This window comes from Ambystoma mexicanum, chromosome 7q (assembly GCF_040938575.1).
Source record: "Ambystoma mexicanum isolate Mex_15411 chromosome 7q, UKY_AmexF1_1, whole genome shotgun sequence".
In the NCBI taxonomy this organism is placed as follows: Eukaryota; Metazoa; Chordata; class Amphibia; order Caudata; family Ambystomatidae; genus Ambystoma; species Ambystoma mexicanum.
In genome coordinates, this window is record NC_090941.1 from 916,915,569 (window position 1) to 916,929,306 (window position 13,738).

The following is a 13,738-nucleotide window of genomic DNA, read 5'->3' on the forward strand; positions in this document are numbered from 1 at the left end:
CAAGCATAGAACCGATTTATCACAGTTTTATTATGTCAACTGTAATGGTCTGTGGTCATTATGTTACCAAAATACTATTAGCTTATATGCACAGCAGAATGGAAACATCCCTGTTACTGCTGTTTGCCCCCTTTCCTCATTGGGGTATTTCCAAAGCGTACAATAGAGGTGCAACAGACTGTCACTCTTGGAATGCCTACCTTGTATCAGAATATGATGTATATTAATGTACAAATACATTTGTTTTTATGGAAAACTATGAATTATGGTTTACATATATGAATGATGCAATGACCATTTTAAGAAAGGTTTGCCGATTCGTTTATAGAAATTACAGCGAAGATTTAGCAATACGTGAGCACACGGCTTCCCAAGGTCAGCCTTGGGTTTTCTACATGTAGTTTAAAGTGTCACAGAAATTTACAATAAAGGAATTTGAAAAGCGTGTATCGGCATTAATTAGTTGTGGAAGTGACAGCTAATATTCTGCTCTGTGCTGGCTCAATCGGCAGTCATTTTGATGTAAAAACTGAAGCATAGTAACTGATTATAGGGCAATAGTAAGGTCATTTTCTTATTACAGTTCAGTAGTGATGTCACAAGTAGCCTATGATATATGGGATAAAGTACCCCCTACCGGATGTTATAAGAATTTTGCATGTCACAGGCGGTCTGTGACCAAATAGACTCACAGAACTCCGAGGTGACATGCAATATCATTTTGTGTACGGGCCGGCAGGGGATATTTTATTCTTTATAATACATGGCCACACACAATTCCTTATAGTACCTAGCCTCTCACTTAATCTAAGGGTAGAGGCCTTTCATTTGCTCATCAATTTAATCAAAGTAGAATCTTTTAGAATTAAAAAATATGCAGCTCCTAAAGTGTTGCAGAAAAATAGTTTGCGAAAATACATCAATAACCCGTTTTTGATTTTGTGCTTTTGAAAAAAGCAGAAACTTGCAGGTTCTTCCTCAAATGTGTTAAACCACAAATTAAACATTGCACAAATTAAACATTCTACTATAAACAGTTCCTTGCCAATGACTGGCTGTAAAGTGTCATAGAAAACTGTTGCACAAACAAGGAATTTGAAGAAAAGCTTGTCACGGCGTTAAGTGCTACGGTGATAGCTGAAATTCTGCTCTTTGCTGGTTCAAGCAGCAGTTATTTTGATGTCACAACTGAAGCATACAACTGATTACAGAGCAGTTGTGATGTCACAACTAGCCTGTAATCGGAAATTATTTCCAGAGATCTTGCAGGCTGCCATGTATTGTAATAAAATTACATGCATGCCTTTATTACAGGTATTACAGGCTACATGTGTTATAGCTCTTAGGCAGACTGGTTTGGAGGAAGGAAAATCGTTTGGTCTAGTGGTGCACTGGTTTCTAGTGCAAACATGTGCTCACTTTGTTGGGAGCCCAGCATGCTTCGGGCTCATGGATGCTTCACATGTCCCACGGGTAAAGTAGGGCGGTGCGTTTTCTGAAATGGAAAGAGGGATGGTAAGGGAAACGTTGCAAAAAAAGACCGACTCTTCTGCACTAGCCATTTGCCTCCGCCTCTGTTTTGCGGTGAGTCACTGCAACTACATGTTGCAGCCACAGACCTTACTATCCATAGCAAGTCATTTCCAGATATTAAAATCCCTTTTTCTCTCATTCTTCAGGATTCCAAACGCTTAAATTATTTGACATCTGAACAGGCCCTGGCAGATTTTGCCGTGCTGATCCGGTATCTAAAAGCTACAATACCTGGAGCAAAAGATAGCGCTGTCATTGCAATTGGTGGATCATATGGAGGTATGCTGGCAGCGTGGCTTCGGATGAAATATCCAGATGTGGTAGTCGGGTACGTGAAAATAAATTGCTTTTTTGGGAATGGGCAGGTTGTAATTTCTGGAAGGACCTCTTTATGAATCAAGTGTGAATGTATTTTCAAAGAACGTTTAGGGGAAATATGAGAAAACAGTCAAAATTAATTGCAATGTGTAAGCACAGTGTAATGTTCACAGGCCTGTGCTTTGTTTTTCCTTCATGCAAACTCTTCCACTAATGCTCAATACATAAAAGGATTTTACATATTGCAATGAATTTGATTTCACTGTTTTCTCAGATTTCTCCTAAAAGTTCTTTAAGAATATATTTATGATTTCCAAATTCCTGACAAGGTTGCCAGGAAGTAATGTGTATAGCAGTCAGCCTCGAATGCAAATGTGACTTCTTTGGATAAAAGACTACACCACGAAGTACATTTTTTGTAGCATGCAGTTATTTGTGGTGTGTACTCTTAATATCTAGATTGTAATGTCCCTCATTTCTTATTTTACAACACAAAATGGGACATTATTCATGGTCTCGGAGTATTCAAGAGAAGATATTGGTCACATGTGTATTACTTAAATGTTATGCTGGTTTATTAATTGACATATGTGAGGAGCTCAGCCAAGGAGTGGAAGAGGAGGAGAAGATAGAAACTTAATATGCTCATCCTGGGCTTTCTCGATACCTCTGATCTCGAAACTTCCAATCAACATTCCCATAGGTCATCTTCGCTCTCCCTTTTTGATAGCTTTGAGCAAGCTGAAGTTTTAACCCCAGTAGAGATGCCATGGTATACAAGCAGCAGCAAGCAAGCTGCAAAACCAATCCGGAGACCAACCTAAAGTCCAAACAAAGGTGCAATAGTAAATGTGTATTATCTTGCTACTGACAACAATAGTTCAGTTCTCTTGAGTGGAAGCACTTTGCGAGTTGTGACAGAGTAGGTTCTCGTTCATATGATTGGCCCAATGGGAACTCTCGGAGAGAATGGCTTTAGGAGTTGAAAAGGTGGGAGAAGTTGGAGGCAGGATGTGAGATACTCAAATTAGTTTAGTCTGGTTCCTTAATTGGTTCTTGTGATTCTCATTTATTCAAATTACTGTTCTTTCAAGCATTTTCTGCTATGAGATGGATGTAACACAGGTTCTGTGTTCCCGAGTCACCATGAGCGGAGCACTCTGAACGATGCTTAAAAATACTTTTTTCCAAATTTGTTTTGAATTGAAGCTAGCATTTGAATGGGATCAAAGTCGGGATGATGATTTTGCACTGGCCCTTAGCGTCTTCTTGGACATAGCTTCCAAATGAATAAGTTCTATGTGCAGCATTTTTCAGAGTATAAACTGGGTTGGTGCCACTTTCAGCCGCTAGCTTTTTTTAAAAATATCCCAGCACCTAAAGGCAGAAACGACTGGCTTCAAGGAACTCTTCTGCTGATACCTTTTTGACAGCCCTTTAGTTTGGGCTGGCAAGGTCTTCCTGCCCTCTTGATTGGAGAAGGGCTTGGGCACTACAGCTACTTTGCCCTGCTTTTCTAGGCTTGTAAGAACGTTTTCCCAGAAGCAAGCTATTAATCAGAAGTATCCAATGCAAGTCCTGTGAACAGGCCAGGGATCAGCCAGACTTTGGAATCTAACAAATGTTTGACCGGGACTCTTGGCAAGGCAGCAAAGCTTCTTTTTTTCTGGCGAGAGTGCCTAATCCCATCGGTGTTGAAAGTTAGTGGCTTACAGATTGGCATTTTAAAGATTAATCAATTCATCCACCCACTGCCCCGCTCCTCCGTCCCATGCCCCTGCGACCCCTAGCCTCCCATCCTCCCTCTGCCTTCCACTCCTCATTCTCTCCTATCCCATCGGACGATGTCTGTAGGGTTGTCCGCTCTATGAGGGTCTCCTCCAAACCGCCCCCTCCCTTTCCTTCCAGAACTATTAAGGACAACATTGGCTCCCTTACCCCTGCACTTACTGATTTCTGCAATCCCCCCTCTTGCTATTGGGTCTTTCCCTTCTTCCCTGAAGCACTCTTCTGCGCCCTCTCCTAAAAAAGCCTTCTGCAAACTCGTCCTGTCTGGCTAACTATCGCCCCCCATCTCTATCATACCCTTCCTTAGTAAACTCCTGGAGAAATTGGTCCTCCCACAACTGACGCCGTATACTGAGCTGGTTGGTTGCCTACTCAACCATTAATCTGGATTATGAGCATCCAGATGCACAAAAACTGCTCTCCTGAGCACCTGTGAAGAACTGCTTGCATCTATGTATTCCAAATCTCCTGCTGTTCTCATTCTACTCAACCTCTCCTCTGCATTTGATATGGTCAACCACTCCATCAGCATAAAAAGACCCCATGATACCCTTGCTATCTCGCAGCGGGCACTGGACTGGCTCACCTCCAGCCTCACCGACCATTGCTCACGGGAGATCTTGGCTCTTTCTCCTCTCCCACCTCTATCTCTACCTGTGGCATCACAGGGGCTCCAACCTCTCACTCTGGCCCTAAAGTCTATCTTGCCCCACTTGCTCACCTTGTTTCTACTTTCTCCCCCCAACCCCAGGGTCCAGTGTTATGCAGATGACACCCAACTCTTGTTCAAACTTTCCTCTGACCCACTTGCTACTTCCACTACCATTCCTGAGTGCTTCGCTGCTATCCAGTCCTGGTGCTTGAGTAAACGCTTTACCCCAGACCAGCTGAAACAAAACTTGGAGGAGACCAACCATAAAGTGGCAAGCTACTAACAGGAGTTGGAGGTGAAATAAATCTGAAAATTCAGAAGACACCCATGAATATAAACTAGATATAGTATATAGTTGGCAGGAGTATTACGGCCAGCGTCCTAATAAACCTTACTAAGGTCGGACCCCGAAACAAGGAACCTCGACGACGGAGGGTGCATCATCAGATACATCCAGCACCGAGCTCGAGGTTGTCCCACGTACAAGCTCTGAAATAATCTCTACACCGGAGGTAGCTGACACTGCAGCTGCAAAATCATTTTTTAGACAAAGGCCTATCCGAAGAGGAAAGAAGAAAAAACACCAGAGGAAAAAAAGGATGAAGACACCATAGTGGTGAATATTTCATCTTACCCCCTGTCTAAATTGGAACTACAGGTTTTAACAAAGGGTCTTTCCTTCTTCCCACGCAATAACCATACACTACTTCGGGAAAAGATTGATTTCTTCAGACTGATGAGGAAACTAAGGCTTATGTTTTTTTTTTTTTTTTAACTCGCTGGATGATGATGTTATGGACGATGAACCACATAGGTTCCTTGAACTGAATCCAAAGAGTACATTCAACCCACGAATCCAGAACCATGTTCTAAAGGTGTTCGAGAAGACTGTCCTACAGGACCTCAAAAGACTAGACTTCAAATCTAAAGCGCATGGGAACTTTACAGTCTGGGAACGATAGTCAGTGAAGAACTTACTGGATAATAAGGGGATTATCTTTAAACCAGCCGACAAAAACGGAGCCTTAGTGCTCATGGATAAGGAGGACGAAATTGAACATCCGCTGAATGATGGAGAAACATACAAGGAAATATCATTCAATCCCACTGAGAGGGTGCAAGCTCTTATCCAGGAAGTCTTAGATGAAGCTGAAGAGAGAGAAGTGATATCCGAAAAAACTTGCTGCTTCTTGGAGAACAAACACCCGATCATGCCGGTTATGTATATACTTCCAAAAATCCATAAGAGACTGAACAAACCACCGGGCCGGCCCATCATCGCAGCCACTGAGTCTCCTGGAACCCTTGGCACAGTACCTCGACAAAATTTTACAACCTCTGATCAAGGACACTATTACCTATGTCGGAGATGCAATGCATTTCCTGCAGAAGCTCAAAAGTGTGCAGTTTGTAAAAGGAAGAGATATACTCTTTACTATGGATGTGACGTCACTCTATAGGAATATTGTACACAAGGATGGGATAGAGGATGTTGAAATTTCAAGAACGTTTCTTTCTTCAGACTTAGGATACAAGCATGGGAGCCACAATGGCACCATGCTATGCCAATACTTGCATGTACTATCTAGCGCATGAGCATGTGCTGACCTCACCTAGATGGATGAGGGATCTCCAACAACGTGAGATACATTGATGATATTTTTGGCATCTGGACTGGCCCTCGGGAAGATCTGCAGGACTTCTTCACAATGATGAACGAGATACACCCAAGAATCAAATTCACTTCTGAGACGAGTGAAACGATTATACATTTCCTCGACGTGGTGATCTATACAAAGGACCAGTCCCTAGAAACACACATTTATTTTTTATTTAATTTAATAATGTGATACAGTTTAAGTATAAACTTTACACATATTTCTTATATACATAGAGAAAATAAAAATAAATGAAAAGAATATGAACTAAAGTAAAATGAGATATAAAAGATAAAATAAGAGATAACATATAAAACAGGGTGGGATCAGAGAAAATAGGGAAGGCGGAGACCTCATTTAAAACTGATTATTCTGCGCATGGAATTTACAAGAAAATCAATTAACTTAAGAATTAACTTAAGAATACAGATTCACAGTAGCGGGAAGCAGAGGAATCCGTCAATTTCTGTTCAGTACATAAACCGAGGGTGTATTTCCTTTCATTACTCAGGGTCACGGCCATCCCATTGTCCAACCAAGAAGATTCAATTTAATTTAGATCGAATTCTCAAGATCTAATATCGTGCACTGGTAGGGCTTCAAGATATTGTTAATTACAAGTCGTATTATATTAGGGAGCCCGACATACTTGACCCAGTAGACTATTATAGCATTACGGTGTTGTATGTACTAGATGGCAATACTCAGATTTTTCGAAACTCAGCCATATGCTTTACATAGCTATTTGAATTTTTGTGCAGATCGAGTTTAGACTGCGGTACCAAACCCAAGGTTCTTCTATATGCTCCATGTTGTGAACCAGATTTCCATAGTATAGTTCGTAGGTTTTGGCCAAAGTCGGACAAGCTGTAAGTAAGTGCATAGCCGTTTCGTTAGTAGAGATGTTTTTACACAGATGACAGTATATCTTGAGTGGATCCAGATGGTTATCAATCCATTTATTGGCTAACACCGGAAGACATTCGAGACGCAGCAAAAGGAGAAAGCTTCTGAGCCTGTTGGAGGGACTCAAGTTCATGTACAGCTGTGGTTTCAAGTATGCATATAGTCTATATCATACAAATTGATATTTTGTGAGTTCACTCAGGTGTTCGTAGTTCTCCAGCCAGTCCCATAGATTTATCCGTTTAGACAGACCCTTCTTCGATTTGTCATAGTCGCCCCTCAATGCGGGAATCCATCCAATCTCTTTATACAAGCTTTCCATTTGGACTTTTAGATGGTAAATAGTCGCCTCCCTAGAAAGGGACAACACACATTTATACTAAAAAAACTGACCAAAATAGCCTTTTATTGGCGAAAAGTTTTCAGTTACAAAGAACAATCGACAGCCTTCCACTCAGTTAATTTCTATGTTACCACAGAAACATCTCTGTGGATTCAGAGTATGAACGTCGATCCCTCTGGCTGCAGACTAAGTTCATGGCTAGGGGCTATAATCCAACACTCATCTCTGAAGTTGGTCAGAATGTCAGCCGGATTGATAGAGACACTCCTCACTCCAAAACCACCTAAGACGATGGAATCCTTTGTCCCTGTTACTACGCACACAACACAAAGCAGGAGGATCAAGAAGATAATACAAAAAAATTGGGCGATGCTGGCAATGCATCCCCAACTCCAACAGCGGTTTCAAAAACCACCTACATTCGTGTACAGGAACAGCATGTCTTTACGCAACAATTTGGTAAAAGCAGAGGTTCTTCAGCCATAAACCAAAAGTCAATTCAAAGGGACGATTCCATGCCACAACTTTCAACACTGTGGAAACATTATTCTAGGAAATAGTATTTCACATCCACACTCGGGGGGGGGGGGGGGGGGGAACCAATTCTGCTGAAGCATTCATGTACTTGTGATTCAAATAAAGTGATCTATGCCCTAAGTGCCCATGTGGATAATATTACATGGGTATGACCACCAGGAAGGTTAAGACAAGATGGACAGAACACAAGTCAAAATTTAGGACCAAAAATCCAAAGTGTCCGGTATCTATGCACTTCCTTGAAGCCCGGCACACGATTTCTCAGCTCAAGTGCGTGATCCTTAAACAGATGACAATGGGCAGTAGGGGAGGCGATAGCCAACGCAAACTGTTAGAGAGAAATTTTGTGGGTGGACCTGTTGGACTCACTGAGCCCTATGGGTTTGAACAATGAGTTTGACCTAATGTGTTTTGTCTGAAGGAACTGAGACATCAGAACTTTCAAGTAGATTGAGCAGGTTGACTGTGGCTTACAGAGACATTATAATGCTCTTATGACTACACATGTCATGTTAGATATGGGGTATGATTCAAATGTCAACTGCAGGTTATAGTGTAAGTCCACTATCGAAGGTTCAGCACCGGCTTATGATTAATAAGACTCTTTTTAACTGCTAGTGAACCAATTCATGTTCATTGTTTTATGATCAATGTTTCAATACTGGGGCATGAGTTAATTGCAGGTTTGCTTTGTATGTCCATCATAGTGAGTGGAAGGAGGGGCCATTTTAAACCCCCCCCCCCCCCTCATTCCTGCACTTCCTGGGTAGGCCCAGCCACGGCTGCTTTGGGTACAGGGCCCCGGAGCACTCGTGCAGGACCACCTTTAGGAACCGCCAACCCTTTCGTACGGGAATGTCCCTAGAAGCTACCATCCCCTCATGTTCATACTTTATAACAAAACCAGAGGTGAATAAGACTCCAGTTTGTAATCCACTGACTCCATTTTGCAAAGTTAAACGACTATGGAGGTTCCACTCCAGCCTGCAGCCCTCCCGTTAAGCGCGCTCAGTAAGCAAGTTCCTCCCCCTATCTCTTCCCCTGTGCCGTCTCCACAACTGCTCGGTTCCCATGAGAAGGCTGGATGCGAGAATGCAACAGAATCCACACTGTATCATTTTCCACCCATTTTCCACCCGACTCCCTTCGCTGGTTCTAATGCAACCCAGAGGAAGGGTCAAAGCAAGAGCTATTTGCCTCTATAAACCTGGCCATAAAAACATAATCCCTGTGCCTTCTAGGGCAAAACCAACCGTTGAAAAAGACCCTTAAGCCCGTGAGCTTATTTTTCCTCTGACATGGATAAAACTAAGCGCGCTTTTCTTCTTGTGCAAAAGCGTACAAACCTAATGATAAACTAAGAAGGCCTATGAGTAAACTATGTAAATGCATATACGTGTGTAACTGGAAGTTCCTTTGCCACCCTGTTATGTTGAAAGCACAATGTATGTCGACCTATGATTCTGAAAAGCTCATAACACTAATTGCAACATTACAATGTTTAACCAAATATAAATCTGTACGTACTAACACCATGCTACCTCATTTTTGTCGAAGCTGACTGTGAATACATGTAGTGTGTCATACAAACATAATACAGAGGCAAATCACTCCTAGTTAGCTGTGCCCCCAGCTAAAGGCACTCCCATAGACCCCTTGCTGTGATTTGCACGTGTATGTATAAGGGAATTTCGAGTTTAAGACATGTTTAGTTCTCAATTGCTTCTCAATGAAACCTGTGTTTCCCTTTTTGTTATAATGAGTGCCTAGTTAAATGAAGATAAAAATATGCTTTAGACCTGTGTGATTTAAGTATTAAACAGCCAGCCACGAGCTAAGAGCAGTATGTGAAATTGTGTTCTGAAAGACCCCGAGTTATTGTTTAATATGTAACCAGACTGCAACAGAGGCCTCGATCCGTCCCAGTCCATCTGGGTGTCAACTGAGAGTTAGTGATGTTTGGACATTAGATCACTGAACCGCCACAATGAAATGTATGCTTATCATGATATGCACCTTTTTGTGACCTGGTCATCCCAGCCATATATTCTGAATTCCCCTTGTTGGTACATAATGGACACCTCCGACCATACACTGACCCCTTGAGCTCTACCCCCTAGCCAATATATTCCTAAATATGTTTGAATAAAGGGAGCAATACCTTTGATGTGGAATGGTTAATTCATGACTAGCAATAAATAAACCTTTCTTGGAACCCTGTTTTCACAAGTGTTAAGATGCAGGCCTTGCCACCGGACGAGCAGGTCAGAGTTCTGAATGGATGAGAATGTTTGTCCACAAGGGCAAATGTTGCGAAGGTAGGATTTCAAAGAACACACAAAGAATCGACATGAAATACCAGGCCGATGAGCCCAGCTGAACGATTGACCCCGAACACCATGTCATCTCATCACGTGCCTGTGGACCAACCAGCCATCTCTGACCCTATGGCACCTATAGGTGCCCACTCTTAGTAGCCAATCCCAAGTATTCATGTGCCCCCGAGGCCTTCCCACAACCTGATGACGATATTCATGTATAAAAGTAGACTGTAACCTGTTTTCTGCAGAGCGCTCTCGGCGTGAGCAGAGTAGATTCTGCTTGCCCTAATTTTAGATAAAAGCCTTTAATCGCACTCTCACTTGGTCTTGTTCTCATTCCCTCCTGGGATGTACTTTTATTGACTCTGTTGGGTGATTTGCCAGCAGTATTGGGGGGTCTCTCACTTTCATTAGCATGCTCTACACTGCTTTATTAGTAAGAAGAATGTTTGAAGTCGCTAGTGAACCAATTTGTGTCACCAATGTTGTCCCTAATACACTTGAGCTGTGGGTCCTGGCCCCTAAGGGGGCTACATTCGATCCACTAAGTGCTGACTTTTAACTATTTTTACACTTACCGGCACACTACTGATCTTGCCCACTGATTGTCTCATTTCTGTCAGCTAATGAAGCATTCATACTAATTGTACCTTGTGGAGAGAGCAATCCTCTAAGTTCGTCCAAAGGTAGTGGGTCCGGTTTAGACTTCCGGAATAGAACTCTCTCAACATTAATACACAGGTGACTGTCCATATGAGACACCTTACGAAGTGTATTTTCCATGGGGGCACCCCCCGGATAAATATCCCTATTTAGTTTGCAGTTGTGCCCCCACACTCATGCGGTTATTTGATAGGGTGATTGTTCCTATAATCACCGGGGATGACCTTGTTATGTTCCGTGCAGTATCTCGTGTCCCCATGGGGACACTAGTTCATTGTTAGCCTTGCACTCAAAAGCGAGACCTCATTGGTTGTTCCTGTAGTTTAGTGCCCTTGAAGCCTGTGGCAGGCTTTCCTCCCACTCGTGCATGGGCATACTCTACCTCGAGTATGCGATCATTGTACTTCACAACACTGCGACTCTCAGTATGCTTGAGATGCTTACCTTTTCAAACCACACTTAAAACCCACGGCGTCCGTAGCAACGACGTTGCCCACATCAAAACGGCTGATGGTAGTCATGGCTCGCTATGCGCGTGGGAACCATGAAGACCGATTAAACATTGCGACCAGAGCCAGCTGCGACTGGGCGGCTGGAGTGTTTGTGGTCTTCTTGTGCCAGTTAAGACCTGTCTTTGACCGGAATAATACAACCTCGGTCTGTTGATCACGCGTACGACGAGTTATTCCATTAACCGGTACTGATTATATTAAGAGGCAGTTTTCTTGTTCTTTTATTTAGTGCCTCCGTGGCTGTTAACTATGGGACATCACATGGAATGGTTTTCATTACGTTGAATATGCCTCTGTTCTATAAATACACTAGGAGGCTGGTTCCGTGCTTCCCCCTACTGTACATTTTATCTATTGCCTCTATGGCAGTTAACAAGGGCAGTACACATGTAATGCTTTCCATAGCATTGAGTGTTGCCTTCGTGAAGCGAAGACACATAGTATAAGCCGGATTTGGAATATGTATATACTGTGATTTTCTTCCTCCCAAGCATACCACAATGGGGCGACCACACCGTACATGTTGGTATAAGTTATGAGAGTGATCCAACACCCAGACTCACCACAGCATTTGGTCACTTTTGCTTGTCATTTCCATTTATGATTTCCGAGCCTGTGTCATGACCCACAGAATGCGGCCCTTTTGGACTTCATGGTCCTTATCACAACGGGGCTTGTACTCCTTGATACTTCCAACATGGCCGTCTAACGTGGAACGCCTTCCTCTGTCTTTACGTCAGACGTAGCGTATTTTACAAATAGGCCGCGCCCCCGCGCGTCTCAATGCTATTGCAAGCAGCAACTAGACGTGTGCTCCGTAGTTCACTACTCTCTTATCCTTGTTCCTGGACCTCCTAATTCCATTCCCATACCCCTCTTCATTCTTCCTTGTTTCCTGGACTTGTGCCCCGTGTGCGCACCTTCTTCGTTCCTGGATCCCAGAGTATCTCAATCCTGGAACTCTGAACGCACGCTGGAGTCAGAAGAGGCTCGCGCGGGCTTATACAAGACCAGGTCCGTGCGCAAGAAGACGCCACCCAAGAAATCCTGCAAGGATCGCTCCCAGTTGAGAAAGGGGGAATTCCGTGACAGTTTGAGACGACAAACGACCGAACTCGAAGTCGACATTGAAGCGGCTGTACAGGATCTCGTGGCATGCAAGAACTAACAACCGAGGCACAACATTTAAAAGCGGAAAACGCTGCTCTCAAACAATTAGTTCTATCCCGTGATTCTGCAACAAAGGAAAGTGTATTGCTGGGCGGCATTGTTGACAAATACGATGGGTCAGCAAAAACCCTTCGTGGATTCCTCGATTCTTGTTTGGTTCATTTTACTTTTAAGCCCTACTACTTTTCAACTCCCAGGGCTAAGGTGGGCTTCATAATTTCACACCTTTCCGGAAATGCTCTAACCTGGGCTACGCCCTTGGTCAATTCTGGTGATGCCCTCCTGGATGATTACGACGGTTTCATACAAGCCCTTAAAACCATGTTTGACTGCCCAGAGCAGGTCTATAGTGCGCAGGAGCGCCTGCTAGACTTTCAACAGGGATCCCAGGATATGCTTACGTATGTAACCCGATTCAAGCAATTGGCCAAGGAAGCTGACTGGTCTCCTGAAGCAAGTTTTACTCTGTTCAGAAGGGGACTGAATGAGGAGATCAAACATGAGTTGGCCAGAGTGACTCGCCCAAGCTCATTCCAGGCTCTTATGGACCTTGCCATGCAAATAGATTTTCGTATCCAGGAAAGAAAGGCAGAGAAGAAGAAATCCAAAGTAACCCCCCCGAAGTTATCCTTCGAGACTACCTCCAAAACTGACAATAATCCAGGGTCAGCTACTGAACCAGAACCTATGCAGTAGGAGCCTTCCGTGGACCCATATCCCCGCAAGAGAGGATAAGGATTCATACGGGGTTATGCATGTACTGTGCCTCGGATAAACACCTGGTTAGAGAATGCCCTCTAGCCCCTCCTCAGCGTTCGGGAAATGCCAGCTCCCGATCCTAGCTGGAGCAAGGCTTCAGGAGAGAGATGTTTGCTCCACGTCTATTCCATCCTTGAACTCTCCTGGACAAAACAGCCTACTCCATTTTGGCCTTGGTTGACTGCAGAGCTATGGGAATGTTCATTGATCAAGATTGGGTGTTTAGTCACCACATTCCATACAAGACTTGGAAGTACCATGCAACAGGTGGAATTGATCGATGGAAGACCCCTCACTTCAGGACCCATAAGCTTGCAGACTAAAGAGATTCAGCTTTTAATAAACCATCACCAAGAGCTGATCAGATTTGACATCATTAAGTCTTCTCATTACCCCATGGTCCTGGGTATGCCCTTGTTACAGAAACATAATCGTTATATCAACTGGGCAGCCTGATCCTTATTTCTCGTATCTGAGTTTTGTATGTCTCACTGTCTATTCCTGGAATCCTCCTTGACACCTTCCAAAGAACCATCAATAGATCAGCAAGTACCACTCATGGTTTCCAATATTGTACA

General features: G+C 43.4%; 1 protein-coding gene across 1 annotated transcript in view; it reads left to right on the plus strand.

Moving 5' to 3' along the window:
- PRCP (prolylcarboxypeptidase) overlaps window positions 1-13,738 on the plus strand; it is a 514,316-nt gene that overhangs the window by 230,684 nt on the left and 269,894 nt on the right. The window contains exon 4 of the mRNA XM_069639880.1: window positions 1,680-1,861. Within this exon, the coding sequence (XP_069495981.1) occupies window positions 1,680-1,861 (182 nt within the window). The remainder of the gene's footprint in view (window positions 1-1,679; window positions 1,862-13,738) is intronic.